Source organism: Phyllobates terribilis, unplaced genomic scaffold (genome assembly GCF_046119375.1).
Source record: "Phyllobates terribilis strain yellow unplaced genomic scaffold, ASM4611937v1 Scaffold_8__6_contigs__length_399053987, whole genome shotgun sequence".
Taxonomy (NCBI): domain Eukaryota; kingdom Metazoa; phylum Chordata; class Amphibia; order Anura; family Dendrobatidae; genus Phyllobates; species Phyllobates terribilis.
This window is the reverse complement of record NW_027362768.1, coordinates 56,061,682-56,081,345: the sequence shown is the minus strand read 5'-3', so window position 1 is coordinate 56,081,345 and position 19,664 is coordinate 56,061,682. Positions and strand designations below refer to the sequence as shown.

General features: G+C 44.4%; 1 protein-coding gene across 3 annotated transcripts in view; it reads right to left on the bottom strand.

The window, feature by feature from the left end:
* Positions 1-19,664, bottom strand: part of HMCN1 (hemicentin 1) — a 924,522-nt gene that overhangs the window by 623,853 nt on the left and 281,005 nt on the right. For all 3 annotated transcript variants that reach the window (XM_073642974.1, XM_073642975.1, XM_073642976.1), the window contains exons 17-20: positions 15,102-15,197; positions 14,058-14,185; positions 13,342-13,486; positions 11,630-11,742 (exon numbers count right to left, since the gene is read on the bottom strand). In XM_073642974.1, coding sequence (XP_073499075.1) covers positions 11,630-11,742; positions 13,342-13,486; positions 14,058-14,185; positions 15,102-15,197 — 482 coding nt within the window. The remainder of the gene's footprint in view (positions 1-11,629; positions 11,743-13,341; positions 13,487-14,057; positions 14,186-15,101; positions 15,198-19,664) is intronic.

The following is a 19,664-nucleotide window of genomic DNA, read 5'->3' as shown; positions in this document are numbered from 1 at the left end:
CAGTCAGCCATTCAGTTACTTAGGTAAGGAAGAAGCAGCACAAGCAGGCTCTATACTTTAAAGACTGTTTTTGCTGACCTGAAGATAGTCGGAGTTCCCAAAAATTAGATTTTTTCAGTGAATTGATTCACCACACATTGCAAATGCTGCGAAGCCTCAAACTGTCCTGACAAAAACCGAATAACACTATGAAGTTTCCTAGGACTATATTCAACCCATTTTGAGCTTTTTTAATGCAAACACAGCCTTATTAATGTCAAAGTGATATTAACATACAGTACAGACCAAAAGTTTGGACACACCTTCTCATTTAAAGATTTTTCTGTATTTTCATGATTATGAAAATTGTACATTCACACTGAAGGCATCAAAACTATGAATTAACACATGTGGAATTATATACTTAACAAAAAAGTGTGAAACAACTGAAAATATGTCTTATATTCTAGGTTCTTCAAAGTAGCCACCTTTTGCTTTGATGACTGCTTTGCACACTCTTGGCATTCTCTTGATGAGCTTCAAGATGTAGTCACCCGAAAAGGTTTTCCAACAATCTTGAAGGAGTTCCCAGAGATGCTTAGTACTTGTTGGCCCTTTTGCCTTCATTCTGCGGTCCAGCTCAACCCAAACCATCTCGATTGGGTTCAGGTCTGGTGATTGAGGAGGCAAGGTCATCTGGAAGAGCACCCCATCACTCTCCTACTTGGTCAAATAGCCCTTACACAGCCTGGAGGTGTGGTTGGGGTCATTGTCCTGTTGAAAAATAAATGATGGTCCAACTAAACGCAAACCGGATGGAATAGCATGCCGCTGCAAGATGCTGTGGTAGCCATGCTGGTTCACTATGCCTTCAATTTTGAATAAATCCCCAACAGTGTCACCAGCAAAGCATCCCCACACCATCACACCTCCTCCTCCATGCTTCACGGTGGGAACCAGGCATGTAGAGTCCATCCGTTCACTTTTTCTGCGTCGCACAAAGACACGGTGGTTGGAACCAAAGATCTCAAATTTGGACTCATCAGACCAAAGCACAGATTTCCACTGGTCTAATGTCCATTCCTTGTGTTCTTTAGCCCAAACAAGTCTCTTCTGCTTGTTCCCTGTCCTTAGCAGTGGTTTCCTAGCAGCTACATTACCATGAAGGCCTGCTGCACAAAGTCTCCTCTTAACAGTTGTTGTAGAGATTAGTGTTGAGCCACCCCCGTAGTGTTCGGGTTCGGTTCGGTTCGTCGAACACCGCGATGTTCGAGGAACTGTTCGTCGAACACCTTAGAACACCGTCGAACACCGTTAAAACCAATGGCAGGAAAACAAAAACACATAGAACCACATAGAAAACACCTTCAAAGGTGTCCAAAAGCTGACAAACTGCTCAGAAGACGCTTTCTTTAAAAAAGCCGGCCGGCAATTCAGCAGCGGCATACACCGGTACCCGACAATTTAGACAAGAAGGAATAGAGCCTCGCACAGAATCTATGAACGCGCCATTTTCCGGGGTGACTGCGGACTGCAATTTGCAGCGGGGGGGGGCCCAGAAAGCTTGGGCCTCCCTGCGCTGCAGATTCCAGCCCCCAGCTGCCTAGTTGTACCTGGCTGGACACAAAAATAGGGCGAAGCCCCACGTATTTTTTTTTTAATTATTTCATGAAATAATTAAGAAAAAAGGCCTTCCCTATATTGTTGTGTCCGGCCAGGTACAAATAGGCAGCTGGTGGTTGGGGGCAGCCCATTCCTGCCTGCTGTACCTGGCTGGACACAAATATAGTGCGAAACCCCACTTCAATTTTTTTAAATTATTTCAGGAAATTCATGAAATAATTAAAAAAAATTGACGTGGGGCTTCGCACTATATTTGTGTCCAGTCAGGTGCAGCAGGCAGGAACGGGCTGCCCCCAACCACCAGCTGCCTATTTGTACCTGGCCGGACACAACAATATAGGGAAGCCCTTTTTTTCTTAATTATTTCATGAAATAATTTAAAGAAAATTGACGTGGGGCTTCGCCCTGTTTTTGTGTCCAGCCAGGTACAACTAGGCAGCTGGGGGCTGGAATCCGCAGCGCAGGGAGGCCCAAGCTTTCTGGGCCACCCCCGCTGCAAATTGCAGTCCGCAGCCACCCCGGAAAATGGCGCGTTCATAGAAGCGCCATCTTCTGGCGCTGTACCCAACTCATCCAGGGCCCTGATGCGGTGGCTCACTGGGTAATAAAGGGGTTAGGGCCAGCTTGGCATTATCAGCTGGCCCTAAGCCCAAAATTCATGGGGTCACGCCAATATTAGACATGACCACCATGAATTTCTAGTAAAGTATTTAAAAAAAACACAACACCCAGAAAAAAGTCCTTTAATTGAAATAAACACACAATTCTTTATTGTTCCAAATTAAACTATACTTACCGTCACGCCCATTCCAGCTGAAGCCAACGATCTCCTGAAATAAAAGAAAAATAATAAAGCAACATCATCCTTACCTTTCCATGGTTCCCATGACAGCTTCAGCTCTGCTACATCGAGATGACAGGCTGGACCGCAGCAGAACGCTGCCATCCAGCCTGTCATCCCGCAGACACTGAGAAGCGCAGGCTTGCTTGCGCTCCACAGTGTCTCTCTGTGAGGGCATCCAGATGAGCCGAGTTAATGTCCAATGAACTCGGCTCACCTCATGCACGTCACTGACAGCGTGGGAAAATTCTCCTGCACTCAGCGCTTCAGCGTGGGAGAATTCTCACACTGAAGCGCTGAGTGCAGGAGAATTCTCCCACGCTGTCAGTGACGTGCAGGAGGTGAGCTGAGTTCATTGGACATGAGCTCACCTTATGCACGTCACTGACAGCGTGGGAAAATTCTCCTGCACTCAGCGCTTCAGCGTGGGAGAATTCTCACACTGAAGCGCTAAGTGCAGGAGAATTCTCCCACGCTGTCAGTGACGTGCAGGAGGTGAGCTGAGTTCATTGGACATGAACTCGTCTCATCTTTATGCCGTCACAGCCAGACACTGCAGAGCGCAAGCAAGCCTGCTCTTCTCAGTGTCTGCGGGATGACAGGCTGGATGGCAGCGTTCTGCTGCGGTCCAGCCTGTCATCTCGATGTAGCAGAGCTGAAGCTGTCGTGGGAACCATGGAAAGGTAAGGATGATGTTGCTTTATTATTTTTCTTTTATTGCAGGAGATCGTTGGCTTCAGCTGGAATGGGCGTGATGGTAAGTATGGTTTAATTTAGAACAATAAAGGATTGTGTCTTTATTTCAATTAAAGGACTTTATTCTGGGTGTTTGTGTTTTCTTTTAACTTTGACTATGGGGTTAGTAATGGGGGTGTCTTATAGACGCCTCTCCATTACTAACCTGGGCTTGATGTCAGCTGGCATTATAAGCTGACATCATCCCCAGCCCTATTACCCCCTGCCACCGCTACAGGGCAGCCTGGAAGTGCGAGGCTAAGTGCCAGAATTGGCGCATCCTATGAATGCGCCATTTCTGGGGCGGCTGACGGCTGGTGTTTCTAGCCTGGGAGGGGGCCAATATTCATGGCTCCCTTCCTGGGCTATTAATATCAGCCCCCAGCTGTCTGCCTAGCCTTTGCTAGCTATTAAATTAGGGGGGACCCCACGTCATTTTTTTGGGGGGGTCCCCCATTTTAATAGCTAGTAAAGGCTATGTATTCAGCTGGGGGCTGATATTAGTAGCCTGGGAAGCTCCGTGGGTATTACCCCCTTCCCAGGCTTCAAACATCTGCCCCAGCTGTCTGCTTAACCTCCGCTAGAGACTAAAATTAAGGGGAACCCCACGCCAATTTTTTTTAATAATAAATCCTTTATTTTAATACTAAATGACAAGTACAGTAACCAACACTATCACTGTACTTCATATATATGTGACTGACATGTTTCTATCTATCTAATCTATGTGTGAAGCTCTATTCTGTCTGTTATAAATTGTCAGGTACAGATGCTGAATTGCCGTCCGGCTTTTTTAAAGAGACAGTGCATGAAAACACTATTATATTTTTTAATAAATCCTTTACACTAAATGACAAGTACAGTAAGCAACACTGTCACTGTACTTCATATATATGTGACTGACATGTTTCTATCTATCTAATCTATGTGCGAGGCTCTATTCCTTCTTGTCTAAATTGTCGGGTACCGGTGTATGCCGCTGCTGAATTGCCAGCCGGCTTTTTTAAAGAAAGCGTCTTCTGAGCAGTTTGTCAGCTTTTGGACACCTTTGAAGGTGTTTTCTATGTGTTTCTATGTGTTTTTGTTTTCCTGCCATTGGTTTTAACGGTGTTCGACGGTGTTCTAAGGTGTTCGACGAACAGTTCGACGAACAGTTCCTCGAACATCCCGGTGTTCGACGAACCGAACCCGAACACTACGGGGGTGGCTCAACACTAATCTCTACAACAACTGTTAAGAGGAGACTTTGTGCAGCAGGCCTTCATGGTAATGTAGCTGCTAGGAAACCACTGCTAAGGACAGGGAACAAGCAGAAGAGACTTGTTTGGGCTAAAGAACACAAGGAATGGACATTAGACCAGTGGAAATCTGTGCTTTGGTCTGATGAGTCCAAATTTGAGATCTTTGGTTCCAACCACTGTGTCTTTGTGCGACGCAGAAAAGGTGAACGGATGGACTCTACATGCCTGGTTCCCACCGTGAAGCATGGAGGAGGAGGTGTGATGGTGTGGGGATGCTTTGCTGGTGACACTGTTGGGGATTTATTCAAAATTGAAGGCATAGTGAACCAGCATGGCTACCACAGCATCTTGCAGCGGCATGCTATTCCATCCGGTTTGCGTTTAGTTGGACCATCATTTATTTTTCAACAGGACAATGACCCCAACCACACCTCCAGGCTGTGTAAGGGCTATTTGACCAAGTAGGAGAGTGATGGGGTGCTCTTCCAGATGACCTTGCCTCCTCAATCACCAGACCTGAACCCAATCGAGATGGTTTGGGTTGAGCTGGACCGCAGAGTGAAGGCAAAAGGGCCAACAAGTACTAAGCATCTCTGGGAACTCCTTCAAGATTGTTGGAAAACCTTTTCGGGTGACTACCTCTTGCAGCTCATCAAGAGAATGCCAAGAGTGTGCAAAGCAGTCATCAAAGCAAAAGGTGGCTACTTTGATGAACCTAGAATATAAGACATATTTTCAGTTGTTTCACACTTTTTTGTTAAGTATATAATTCCACATGTGTTAATTCATAGTTTTGATGCCTTCAGTGTGAATGTACAATTTTCATAGTCCTGAAAATACAGAAAAATCTTTGAATGAGAAGGTGTGTCCAAACTTTTGGTCTGTTCTGTATATGGCTATGGGTAAACAGATGGTAATCGGTGGTAAGAAACAGGCTGTTTAATAACACACTTCACTGACAGATTTGTATTGCTTTTTATAATGTAAAACTGATTTAACAACTGTCCCTTGTTGGGGGCAAAAGCCTGGCTTGCTTCTGTTTATACACAGGCAGAATACAAAGAGCAAGCTGTGATGTAAAAACTATTCATTTTCGATGAGTAGCAACAGGTTTGTTGCTTTGAAAATGAAGAATCAATAGCTTTTTAATAAGCCTTCCGAGTATTATCCCTTTTTGGGGAGCAGTATTAAGCTTGCTATATAAAAATGGCTTTTTAACATGCCGTCCAAAAGTTTTCCTTTTTTGCAGATCAGTAATAGGTTTTCTGCTTGGAAAATAAACATACAATGACTTTTTAACAAGCCATGTACAAATTATCCTTTCTTTCGGAACAACAACAGGTTTGCTGTTTGGAAAGCAAAGAATCAATGGCTTATTAAAAAGCCATGCAAACATCATACCTTTTTCAAGAAAAGTTTCAGGTTTATTTATCCGGCACATTGTAGTGTTCCCAGAGGTAGTACAGTATAGTTGCAGTACACAATAGACAGGAAGGAGATATGTGGATGTCTATGGTAGTGGCACTGGCAGCTGTGGCTATGGCACAGTATAGATTATGATGACAAGAAAGGAGATGTCTGTCTGAGTAGGGAGAGCAGCCCCAGCTGCAGCAGAAGTATAGCCATAGGCGGAATATAATGAGGGCAATCTGGGCTACCGCCCGGGGCTCCAGGGGGTCCATGAATTGCTCCCATTATAATGCGTTTTTTTTTTTTCTGTCATCGCCACGCTGGCTGAAGGTTTAGATGGTCACCTGCGGGTCCGCAGCTGCAGGCGGCTTGAATCATGCTGTGTCGCCCCACCCTGCCAGTGCCACATGACGCTCCCATCTGGCCGCCGCAGCTGTATATTCACTAGCGCGGGCGAGCAGTTTAAATGCTGTTGGGATAGAGCGGTCCCAACATCATCTAAACTGCCCGCCCTAGTGAATATACAGCCGCGGCGGCCAGATGAGAGCGGCTGCGTGATGCAGCCAGCGTGTCTGAGTGGCTGCTTTGAACTTTGGTACCACCCTGCCTGACGTCTTGTGGCTGGGGGGTCAGAAGTTACATAATTTAAACTGCCCGCTGGCGCTAGGGAATATACAGGGCTGCGTGATGCGTGATGCAGCCAGCCAGCCAACATGTCTTTGAGTGGCTGCTTTGAACTTTGGGTCCTGCCCTGCTTGGGTCATGCCACTGATGGACGTGCTGCATCACGCAGCTGCCCCCATCCGGCCAGCTGCAGATCCACCAGGGTGGGCAGTTAAGATGATGCTGGGACCGCCCTGCCACATGACATCAGGAAGGGCCCAGCATACACATGGGCGCGGGTCTATTTAAGAGATCATGAAATGGCTCACATGAGCCAGTGTCATTCTGCCCTGCAGCCTCGGCTGAAGAGGAGCCACCACCCACGCACTGTGACCCAGAGTTTGTCTGCAGCCTGCCTGGTCTCCTGCTGAGCCCTGCTGCTTCTGTCTCAAAGTGTGTATTCTGTCTAAAAAGTATGTTTTTTTTGTATATATCAATGAATAATGGTCCCCTGCAGTTTTATGCAGAGTGCCTGCTGGCTGCCTTCTAGAGTTCCTGCCAGTTGCCACAGACAAGCATTAGCTTATATCATCTTGTCTCTTGTGTCTCAGACAGTGTCTGTGGCAGTGGAACGGGGTGGACAGCCAGCAGCACTTTGTATGAAAGGGCAGGGGATCATTGTCATTTTTAAAATTTGTACATAATGTTGGGGATGGGAGAGGAGTGGACTGAAACTACATAAAGACAAATGCCCCTGCACACTGTCTACCCCCCCCCCCATCATCTTAGAAATTTTGCTAGCATCATGTAGTGAGTGGCAGCTGAAACTGCGGCCCAGCACGGACTTAAAGCGGGCTGGATCTGTCTCTTGCAGCTGTGGGTGGAGCTAAGCTTCGTGCGGCTCCCTGCTGTGTATTGATGGCTACATGCGCCCTCCTGCTGTGTACAGATGGCTACATGCGGCCCCCTGCTGTGTACAGATGGCTACGTGCGGCCCCCAGCTGTGTATAGATGGCTACGTGCGGCTCCCTGCTGTGTATAGATGGCACCGTGCGGCCTCCTGCTGTGTATAGATGGCTACATGCGGCCCCCTGCTGTGTATAGATGGCTACATGCGGCCCCCTGCTGTGCATAGATGGCTACGTGTGGCCTCCTGCTGTGTATAGATGGCTACGTGTGGCCTCCTGCTGTGTATAGAGGCTACGTGCGGCCTCCTGCTGTGTATAGAGGGCTATGTGCGGTCTCCTGCTGTGTATAGATGGCTTTGTGCGGCTCCCTGCTGTGTATAGATGGCATCGTGCGGCCTCCTGCTGTGTATAGATGGCATCGTGCGGCCTCCTGCTGTGTATAGATGGCGCCGTGCGGCCTCCTGCTGTGTATAGATGGCGCCGTGCGGCCTCCTGCTGTGTATAGATGGCGCCGTGCGGCCTCCCGCTGTGTATAGATGGCGCCGTGCGGCCTCCTGCCGTGTGTTCATGGCTACGTGCGGCCTCCTGCTGTGTATAGATGGCTACGTGCGGCCTCCTGCTGTGTACAGATGGCACCTTGCGGCCTCCTGCCGTGTGTTCATGGCTACGTGCGGCCTCCCGCTGTGTATAGATGGCGCCGTGCGGCCTCCTGCCGTGTGTTCATGGCTACGTGCGGCCTCCCGCTGTGTATAGATGGCACCGTGCGGCCTCCTGCTGTGTAAAGATGGCTATGTGTGGCCCCCTGCTGTGCATAGAGGCTACGTGCGGCCTCCTGCTGTGCATAGATGGCTTCGTGCGACTCCCTGCTGTGTATAGATGGCACCGTGCGGCCTCCTGCTGAGTACAGATGGCTACGTGCGGCCCCCTGCTGAGTATAGATGGCTACGTGCGGCCTCCTGCTGTGTATAGATGGCTACGTGCGGCCTCCTGCTGTGTATAGATGGCTACGTGCGGCCTCCTGCTGTGTATAGATGGCTACGTGCGGCCTCCTGCTGTGTATAGATGGCTACGTGCGGCCTCCTGCTGTGTACAGATGGCACCTTGCGGCCTCCTGCTGTGTACAGATGGCACCTTGCGGCCTCCTGCTGTGTACAGATGGCTACGTGCGGCCCCCTGCTGTGTATAGATGGCTACGTGTGGCCTCCTGCTGTGTATAGATGGCTACATGCGGCCTACTGCTGTGTATAGATGGCTTTCTGCGGCTCCCTGCTGTATATAGATGGCTACGTGCGGCCTCCTGCTGTGTATAGATGGCTACGTGCTGTCTCCTGCTGTGTATAGATGGCTACGTGCTGTCTCCTGCTGTGTATAGATGGCTACGTGCTGTCTCCTGCTGTGTATAGATGGCTACGTGCTGTCTCCTGCTGTGTATAGATGGCTACGTGCGGCCTCCCGCTGTGTATAGATGTCTACGAGCGGCGGTCTGCTGTGTATAGGAGGATTATGTGGCAACTCATATTGTATATAGGGTCTCATACTGTATATAGGGGATGTCAGCATACTTAATTGTGCTCAATATTAAGTCATACAATTAATGTAAAAAACTTATTATAATTAATATATTAATATTGTGCCAAATTAATTTCACGTGAACTATCACATGATCTATCAAATGGGATCATGTGACATGTCATGTTATACATCAGGTGTGTGTAGGGGGGGCCCACGCCTTCTAAACTCCCCGGGGCCCTTTCTACTCTTAATGCACCCCTGAATATAGCTATAACATGTTGGACAGGCAGAAGACGTCTGGCTGTCTATCGTCAGTGGTAGAAGCAGCACCACACAGTATAAAATATGATGGGACAGGCAAGGAAATGGCCAGCTGTGTAGCGCTACTGTATACTTTTTTTTCGCAAGGGTCTAAAACAATGACTATCCAATAGTAATCTCTGTGCTTGATGCTAACAATATGCCTGTCATTCCTCAAGTAGGCGAGCATGCAGCTTTCCATGCTTGTCAACACAACCAAGGGCCCCTTAGGTTCACTTTACACGCTTTGCTGCAATGGCTGTTTATCATAGTCAGTGAGTGGATAAGTATATTACTACATGAGTATCATTTTAATGAATTAGCAATAAAGAAGTTCATGTTTTTATTTAAAAGTGGGTGTGCCAATATCCCCTTTTCGCGTTTCCATCATAGTCAGTATCGCTATCATCACCACTTTCACACTGGCTATCAGCCTCACCCCATGCCTGTGCCTGGGATAACTCAATGTCCCCCTCCACATCCATGTGCTCCTGCTCCTCCTTTGCCTCCTTGATATCTGACTGCTTGCAACATTATTCTTGAGGGTCCCCAGCAGCCCTAGGGTGGCAATAGCATGTGAACATTGCTGTTGTTTCTCCATCTCTTGTTGCATCCTTGAGTGTTTTTTCCAATATAAATAAAAAGGGAGTGACATAGTCGATGTCACAGTTGTTCCTGCTGACAAATTTAGTGGCCTATTCAAAGGGCCTCAGAAGGCAATTTGTGTCCCACATCAGTTGCTAAAGGTGGATTTCAAAGCAACCCTGGCTGCTGTATAATATAATCCGTCACTGCACTTCACAACTTGTGCAGATGCTCCAACATATGCAGTACAGTATTGAATTCAATTGCATTGTAACATCACAGACTAGGTGGTGCTCAGATATACTGTACTGATTTTGTAAAGCCTGGTGGTCATGCTTTGCAATGTAGGAAAAGCAGAAATGTCCAGACACTCTCCTAGTCACAACCTCTTTGAAGCAGCTATATTTCTTTATTTCTTCAAAAAATTTCACATGACTTGTGCCATACAAGGAGCACGAGTTACTTTGCCCAGAGTGCAGCCAGAGTGTTGCATTCTCCCCCATGACAAAACCCAGTTGGGGTAGATTGAGAGTGATTCATCTTGAGAACAACCTGTCCACTATATGGCTTTTGTTGCCGTGCTCACATGCTATAAAGTAGTTTGGCCAGTAGGGTATGACAGACATGTACTGTCCCTGTCCATGTTTGCTGCTTCACATGTCAACAGTGCAGAATCATTTTGGACATAGTAGCCCATGTTAACCTGAATGTGAGAGCACAAAGCAATCACACCTTTCTGTGATAAATCATAGTGGTTAGATATCTTTGAGAGAGTAAAAATGGCAAACTGGTTTGTGATTTTTAAAAATCTTAAAATAAAAGGTATTTATTTTTAATTACCGCATCCTCACTAATTCTACTGGCAGAGCACCCACATAAAAATATTAAGGTTCTCTCCCGCTTCTCTTGCTGTACCACGGATATTGTTCGGTGCTGCGCCTCACCCCCTCTACTCCGGGTGCAATACCCCGCACTATTGGCCTTAACAGCCATATAACCATCTCCACCAATTTTTCTGCATCTGGATATCATTGTCATTTTAAAGAAAGGCTACATCTGTAAATGTTTGTTAGAAAAATGTGGATGTTTCGAATGAAAGGTGCCACTTTATTTTGGCAATGCTGAATAAACAATTACGATGGCCTGTTATTGTGCCTTTTGATGAATGTGATAACTTCCATAACACAATGTTCTGGGTTGCAAAAGGCAATAGATTTAGTTTTTGCACCATAAAAAACATTCCCATTGTCATACAGGGAAGTGCACATAAATCATGGGAATCCATATCAAAACTCAGAATAAGATTTACTACCCCACGAATGATATGTCTTTATGAGGATCGGGCCATTGCTTTTATACATAACGTTCTAAATTACATAGACAAAAAATTAAATGATTACACTAAGTCTTCCACCAGGTAGAGCTGCATACTTGATTTTAACATTTACTTTTCAACTCAATAGGGGCTGTTAAAGTGGCAGTCCATGATTATATATTAATGACTTAGAACAGGCCATCAGTATTAGATCGGTGGGGGTCAGGTGCCCGACACCCCCACCTGTCAGCTGCTTACAGATCCCTAGTACGGCCACTACACAGTGTATTTAGCTGCAGTTTCCTGACTCTATACACTGTTTGCTTGGTCTACCACAGGACCTGCAATCTTTGATCGGTGGAGATGCCAGATGTCAGGCCCCACCAATCAGATATTGGTTACCTATCCTGAGGACAGGTCAGCAATAGCTAATCCTATGCACCTCTATGTTTAGGGGGTACTCCAATGTCTGCAGATAGAATCCTCTCTAAAAACGTAATCTCACCTTTATTGGCAATATTTAATCTTATAACCTCTATAAAACACAAATGAGGTCACATCACTACATTACAATTACCTTTTTCCAAATGATTGCTGGCTTAGGAACTCCACTGGCTTTACAAGGTAGCGATATCCCATTTCCTTCTATTGTACTGAAAATTTGGGGTCCATGCTGAATGATTGGGATAACTGGAATAAAAGGAAGTTAGCTTTTACTAAGAGGACCTGTCATCAGTTGTTTGCTCTTATCTTTCTCTCTCTGCTCCTCTTAGGATTCCATTTTTGCTTTTGTTTTGTCTTTTTTTTAGCGTTCCAGAGATAAGGGTCTTTTTACTTGGTGCTAGTTTTATAGTCTTGAGGCATTGCTCACAGGATTTTCCATGGTAGTGTATCTAGGCCATTCTGCATGATAACTCTGTGAGCAACACCTGTCAATGCAGTTATTTATTAACGGGAGTCTGTCATCCCCAAAATGGCATTTACACTGCTTATAAATTTATATTGGGGAACTAGCCCCTATTTAAATCATACTAGGCAAGTATAGCTTAAATTTATTGTTAATTAAAATTCAACATTGATTTGATATGCAAATGCAGGCTCTTTAGTGCAGCCTTGGCGTGGCCTGTACTTTGTGCACCGCCACTGCCTCCTATTTGCATAATATGCCAGTACATTACATTGATTGACATGTCTCAAAAACTAAGAGCAAACACTGGGTATCTGTCACGGGTGTGTCAAAGGTGACAGACAGTTGCCCTGCAGTTGGTTGCAGGAGATTTCAAAGTTTGGCATTACAGACATCTTCTTAGATGAGAGGCTGTCTCTAGGACCTAACGGCTACCTCCCTCTGGTAATTAGCTCCCTGGCCTGGGTGTATATATATCTGGTGTGTCTGAGAGGGAGGTGCTGGCTATATTCATTTACACTGGTGAAGGCTTTAGCAAGAGCAGTACTTCATCCTCTCTGGCGCTTGAGGCCGTGTGCGCATTTGTCTGGAGTCGTCTAAAGCTAAGCAATTTCCCCCTGTTTGTCTACCCTTGTTGTCTATAGAGTTTAGTGGAGATCGACTAGTGCTCATCTCCTCCCATCGCTAGCCTTAGCCATACGTCAGGGAAAGACTGGGCAAGGCATGCATGCAGTGATTGCTGAGGAGGCAATATAGGAACGATAGTTGAGAATGGGTGACGCTAGACCAGACTAGGAGGTCTCCACTTCCCCCTTTTCACCAGTGTATGGGCTCCCTTTCCCTATTCCTGCTGTGCTGCACTAAGTCTTTCCCACACCTGGCGCGACAGTATCCCGCCTGCCTTACACACTGACACTGGATAATTATGGCACGCTCATAGTGTCAGTAAAGGCACAAAGGCTGCAGGCCTGCTCTGACATCTTGTTCCGGCCTGTTTGGGGCTGCCATGTGCTACACCTGTAAGTGTAATGAGCGGTGGGCACAGACAAGCTAGAGCTAGACGTCAGTGTGCACCTGCACTAACACTATGAGTGTGCCGCCGCGATCATTAAGTGCAGAAGAAGTCACTGGGAGGGGAATAGAGCTGGAGTGACAGAGGCTTCAGATGTTCAGCTTCATTTTCATATCAGCTCAAATGCTCATTATTGGAGGGATGGACTGACAGACTGACCATGTAAAGGTATTGCTGGACTTGTCTTTGAAAGAGCTACATGCACATATAAATAGCTTGGAGGGTGAAATCTGCAGACAGATTCTACTTAAGCATAGGCATATCATCTTATCTCCTGATATAAAGTAGAAATGTAAGTAGTCGGTCTTACCATATACATTGAGACTTGTTAATCTCTTACTTGTACCAGCAACATTTGTCGCTGTACATACATATTCTCCATCATCTTTCAAGTGGACACTTTCTAGATGAAGACTTCCATCTGTCCGGACACTAACATATGGATTTGATACCACCTTCAGAACAAAAATACTTTAGACATTCTACCTGTGCATACTGTACATACACTGCACACACAATACACAAATTGCAGCTAGCAGTATAAAGGTTTCCTCTACCTCCGATTTATTTCACAAATAAAATCAATAATATCCAAGTAAAGTAACTAGTACACAGCCGATAATGGAAATTGTCCTCTTATGTCGTGAAAATAAAACCAAATGTTCTTGTGGGACATCCCTTTCAATATTGAAGGTCTTAGAGGTCATTGATGGAAAATAAAGGTGTGAAGACCTTGTGGGAATAAGAAGCACTAAACAGCCTATGTATAGTACAGTATATAGCTTGCATGATAATAAAATGCTAATCTGTGAGTAATAAAAGAAAGCTGAGAGAAGAGCAGAAGAAATATTAAGATGTTTGATGAGAGAGATGAATAAATTGTATGTTGTGAATGATTGTCGTGTTAGATCTATTTTTTGTGCTTTTTTCCCGGCTGTTCCATTTTGCTTTTTTATGGTTATGCCCAGTGTTTTCATGCTATTAATCCTAGTACTGGAAACAAATGAACAGCAGTAAGTGACTTACCACTACGTCGTTTTTAAGCCACTGTCTGACTGGAAGAGGGTTTCCAGCCAGGAGTACACAAGGCAGGGTAATTTGGTTTCCTTCAATAACATTCACTGCTTGAGGACTTTCTCCAATTACAGGAATAACTAAAAGTGCATTAAATAAAACAAATAAAAGTATATAAATGAAATAAACACAATAAAAGCTTCACCCTAGGACCTGTGCTTAGTGTTTCCTCTAAGGTGTGTGGTCCGGAAAAGAAAGTTCTAACCACATTCTGAGCCCAGTCCAGCTGTACCTGTGTGCAGGACGTGGAATGTTAACTCCATTATGTGCAAAGCTTCGAGAAAACTGTGTTACAAGACAGACATATGAAACCACTGAGCATGGTCTCTGTTTCTGTACTCGGGGTCTAGAATAAAAAAATGTTTCCTGAAGGGCAAATGCAAAAATTATTTTTACAAAAATGCCCTGATTTGGCTACATTTAAGAATCAGACTGTATGGCTATACACAAGAAAAGAATTCTCCTGGCATTAGAGGGGTTTACCACTTATAGACTTCTGGCCTTTATTGGAACATGTGTAAAAATAATAAAATCAGATGGTAGACCAGAGCAACAGTGGAGCACTGGACCTGGGTAGAGTGAGTACTATATTATTTAAATATTTTAACACAGTGCAGGACAATAGAGGCCACAAGTCTGTAAAGGGTTGCTTTATCAAGACAACCTATATTTCATATGGAAACCAGCCAGACTTAGCTGAACACCACACACCCAACTCGGGAGACCTCCAAGAATCAGTTAATATCATAGGGAAGGCCTTTGACAGCTTATACAGTTCTCCTGTAAAGGTCACAATTGAGTGAAAGCTGGCCATGTAATATATGCACTTGTGAGAGACACAATTGCGGCTCTCTAATCGGGCTAATAGGCTACTAGTAGAAGACCCCCCCTCTCTGATGTCTATAATCTTTAGGACTTGGAAATGGACAAAATCATGGGAAAACCAGGAAAACCAAAATCAGGAAAATAAAAGCTTGCTCAGTTTGAATATCTTACCTAATCCGGCCAGTGTAATAGTAACTTGTGACTGAACTTTCCCAAATTGATTCTCAGCTTCACAGAGATAGGTGCCATTATCTCCTACCCAAAGATCTGAAAGATATTACAAGGTTATTACGCTTCATTCATTCCAGCAGAGCTAGCAATTAGTTTCACCACAGAGATGACAAATATAAAACATATCTACTGAATGGACTGGATAGTAAAATGTGCAATTAGGGTTGGTTAAAAAACATGTAAGCCTAATAGCTCTAGGCAATAACACTGAGGCCCATGAGCAATACAACAACCTACAAGAATCTACCACATTTTGTTGATCTGTGCACTTTATATGTTTACTATGCATGCAATAACCAATACCATTTACCTATTGTGATGTATTGATCAAAATACATTATTTAGTTATTACTATAATTTGTGTACACTTTAGGTGAGGACAAACTTCATCTTGAGAGTTCATATTTATCTGCATGATGAATATATAAAAACATTTTTTGGCTTTATTATAATTATTCCTTCACACACTTTTGTGCTGTGTGATACTGGTAATCATAGAATCATAGAATGGTAGAGTTGGAGGGGACCTCCTGGGTCATCTGGTCCAACCCCCTGCTCAAATCAGGATTCACTAAATCATCTCAGACAGATGTCTGTCCAGCCTCTGTTTGAAGACGTCCATTGAAGGGGAACTCACCACCTCTCGTGGCAGCCTGTTCCACTCATTGATCACCCTAACTGTCAAAAAGTTTTTTCTAATATCTAATCTGTGTCTCCTCCCATTTAGTTTCATCCCATTGCTTCTAGTCTTTCCTTGTGCAAATGAGAATAAAGATGATCCTTCTACTATGTGACAGCCCTTGAGATATTTGTAGACAGCTATTAAGTCTCCTCTCAGTCTTCTTTTTTGCAAGCTAAACATTCCCAAATCCTGTAACCGTTCCTCATAGGACATGGTTTGCAGACCGCTCACCATTCTGGTCGCTCTTCTCTGAACTTGCTCCAGTTTGTCAATGTCTTTTTTAAAATGTGGTGACCAAAACTGGACACAGTATTCCAGATGAGGTCTGACCAAAGAGGAGTAAAGTGCGATAATGACTTCACGTGATCTGGACTGTATGCTTCTGTTAATACATCCCAGAATTGTATTTGCCTTTGTTGCTGCTGCATCACACTGTTGACTCATGTTCAGTATATGATCTATTAGTATACCTAAGTCTTTTTCACATGTACTGTTGCTTAGCTCTATTCCTCCCATTCTGTATATGCTTTTTTTCATTTTTATTGCCCAGATGTAGTACTTTGCATTATTCCCTGTTAAAAGCCATTCTGTTAGTTACTGCCCCCTGCTCCAGTTTATTTAGGTCTTTTTGAATCCTCTCTCTCGTCTCTAGTGTTAGCTATCCCTCCTAGCTTTGTGTCATCAGCAAATTTAATCAGTTTACCCTCAATTCCTTCATCTAAATCATTGATAAAGATGTTGAACAATACAGGTCCCAGGACAGAGCCCTGTGGTACCCCACTTGAGACATTCATCCAACTGGATGTGAAGCCATTTACGACCACTCTTTGAGTCCAATCACTAAGCCAGTTATGATAATGTTGCTCAGAGCTGGACACATTTCTCTTCAGTGATTTTCATTTTTGTCTATTGTACTGGCTTTTCCTTGTTTTATGTGGTTTTATCTATTTTTGTGTTAGTAAAATTTATTCATTTAACTTTGACAGTTTTGGAGGATCTTTGTTTCTTTGTAGGTTGTTTGGTTAAAAAAAAGTCTGTCATCTCTATTTATTTTTCATTATTATTATTATTATTCCTTTCTTAATTTTTTGTAATATTGCTTAAGGTAGATCTGTCTTCAGACTTCACAATAACTTGTCATACATTATGAAATACATGTAATAATAATAATAATAATATTTTTTATTTCTATAGCGCCAACATATTCCGCAGCACTTTACATTTTAGAGGGACTTGTACAGATAATAAAAGACATTACAGAATAAGAATAATCACATAAATCAACAGATACCAGGAGGAGAGAGCACCCTGCTCACAAGCTTACAATCTATGAAACAGTGTCATATAAAAGTTAGGGCACCTCTGGTCAAAATTACTGTTATTGTGAACAGCTAAGGAAGTGGAATATGAAATTATCTCTAAAAAGCCTAAAGTTAAAGATAACACATTTCTTTTGTGTTTTAGGCAAAAAAAAAGTCATTTTTTACATTTTAGAAAAGTAATGATGCCAAGACAATTTACAATAAACATATTTTTGTAAAACACTTTTTAAATAAACCTACAAGTGCATCATCACAATTTTATTCAGTAAAAGGAAAATATTACAAACGGCATTCAGTTGCAGTAAAAAAGAACAAAAAAAACTTTTTTTTTTATAATAGTCTGGACAATATTGATATGTGTGAGTGTGTGCAATGGGTATATCTTGATAAAGCAATGTGCATGTGTATAATGTTGATGTGTGTGTGGTGTGGGTAATGTGTATATGCAGCCATAATGCGTACAGTATATGTGTGTGATGTATAATGTATTTTATAAATTGGTTTGTGACTCCTTAAAAGTTTGATCAGTTATTGAGTTGGGCAGAAACTATGGCTCCCTAGTAGTCACTGTCTTTTTTTTCTCGTAAAGCCTTGCTTGGTAAGTGACTGAACCTGTAGTGGATATAAGTTTACAGATATAGATCAAAAATTATAAAAATACCTAAATTATTGAGACAATGTATTCAATGTTTATAATACAGTATATGTTTATAATGTACTAGATGGTGGCCGGATTCTAACGCATCGGGTATTCTAGAAAATGTATGTAGTTTATTCTGTCATCTTCATTGGCGTATTTTCACTTACGACCCATTGGAAGACAGGAAGCATAAATCGTCATAGCGTACAGTAAAGAAGTATCTGTTCAGAGCGCTGTGACTGACAACGTGTTCAGTAAACGTGAGTGAAATATGTGGCACTGTGACTGACAGAACTTGTTCAGTAAACGTGAGCGAACTATGTGGCACTGTGACTGACAGAACTTGTTCAGTAAAGGTGAGCGAACTATGTGGCACTGTGACTGACAGAACTTGTTCAGTAAAGGTGAGCGAACTATGTGGCACTGTGACTGACAGAACTTGTTCTGTAAATGTGACTGAACTACATCACAATGTGACTGACAGAACTTGTTCAGTAAACGTGACTGAACTATGTGGCACTGTGACTGACAGAACTTGTTCAATAAACACGACGTCCCTCGGTACTCGGTCCCCAGCCGACACTATTTTGCCCGGTGTGCCATCCCCGCACTACACAAGCACGTGTCCCAAAACATCTGCCGTGCCCTCAACAATGCAGTTACTGGGAGAGTCCACCTGACAACGAACACGTGGACAAGTGCTTGTGGCCAGGGACGGTACATCTCCCTGACGGCACACTGGGCAAACATAGTGGAAGCCGGGACCCAGCCTGACCTTGGGACGGAACACATCCTCCCCACACCGAGGATTGCGGGCCCTATGTCAGTCAGAGTTGCCCCCACAGTGTACAGCTCCTGCGCATCATCCTCCTCCTTCTCCTCATGTTCAGCCTCCATCTCAGATATCACCACATCAGTTACAAGCTGGAAGCACTGCAGTACTGCCTCAGCCAAGCGGCAACAGGCTGTGCTGAAACTCATAAGCTTAGGTGATAAACCTCACGCTGCTTGTGAGTTGTGGACAGCTGTGAAAGAGCAGGCAGATCTGTGGCTGAGACCGCTGAACCCACATCCAGGCATGGTCGTGTGTGACAATGGCCATAACCTGGTGGCGGCTCTGAGGCGAGGCGAGATCACACACGTACCATGCCTGGCCCATGTGCTTAACCTCGTGGTTCAGCGGTTTCTTAAATCGTACCCCAAGTTGCCAGATCTGCTTGTTAAAGTACGCCGCCTCTCAGCTCATTTTCAGAAGTCGGCTACAGCTTCTGCCGCCCTTGCTGTGCTGCAGCAGCATTTGTAGCTTATGGCACACCGACTGGTGTGTGATGTCCCCACACGTTGGAACTCTACCCTCCACATGTTGCAAAGGATTTGTAAGCAGAAGAGAGCAGTTGTGGAGTACCAGCTGCAACAAGGCCGTCGATATTCAGGTCAGACTCCACACATAAGACCTCAGGAGTGGATCTGGATGTCTGACATATGTACCATCCTGACAAACTTTGAGGAGTCCACCAAGATGGTGAGTGGTGATGACGCCATCATTAGCATCAGAATCCCACTTGTCTGTCTTTTGCAACGCTCTCTGCAGAGAATTAAAGAGGAGGCATTGCAGCCAGAGTATGATGAGATGGATCAAGAAGCCATAGCGGGGGATTACACACAGCCCAGCCTCATCTCATTCCAATGTGCATTGGGGGACAATGAGGGAGAGGAGGAGGAAGAACAGGAGTTGGTATCATGCGCTGTAGATGGTAGTACCTGTGCAACTGTCATACCGTCAGTTCAGCGTGGGTGGCCTGAGGACAGGGGGGAGGAGAAGGAGGAGGAGAGCATGGTCAGTCGTCATCTTGGTGAGG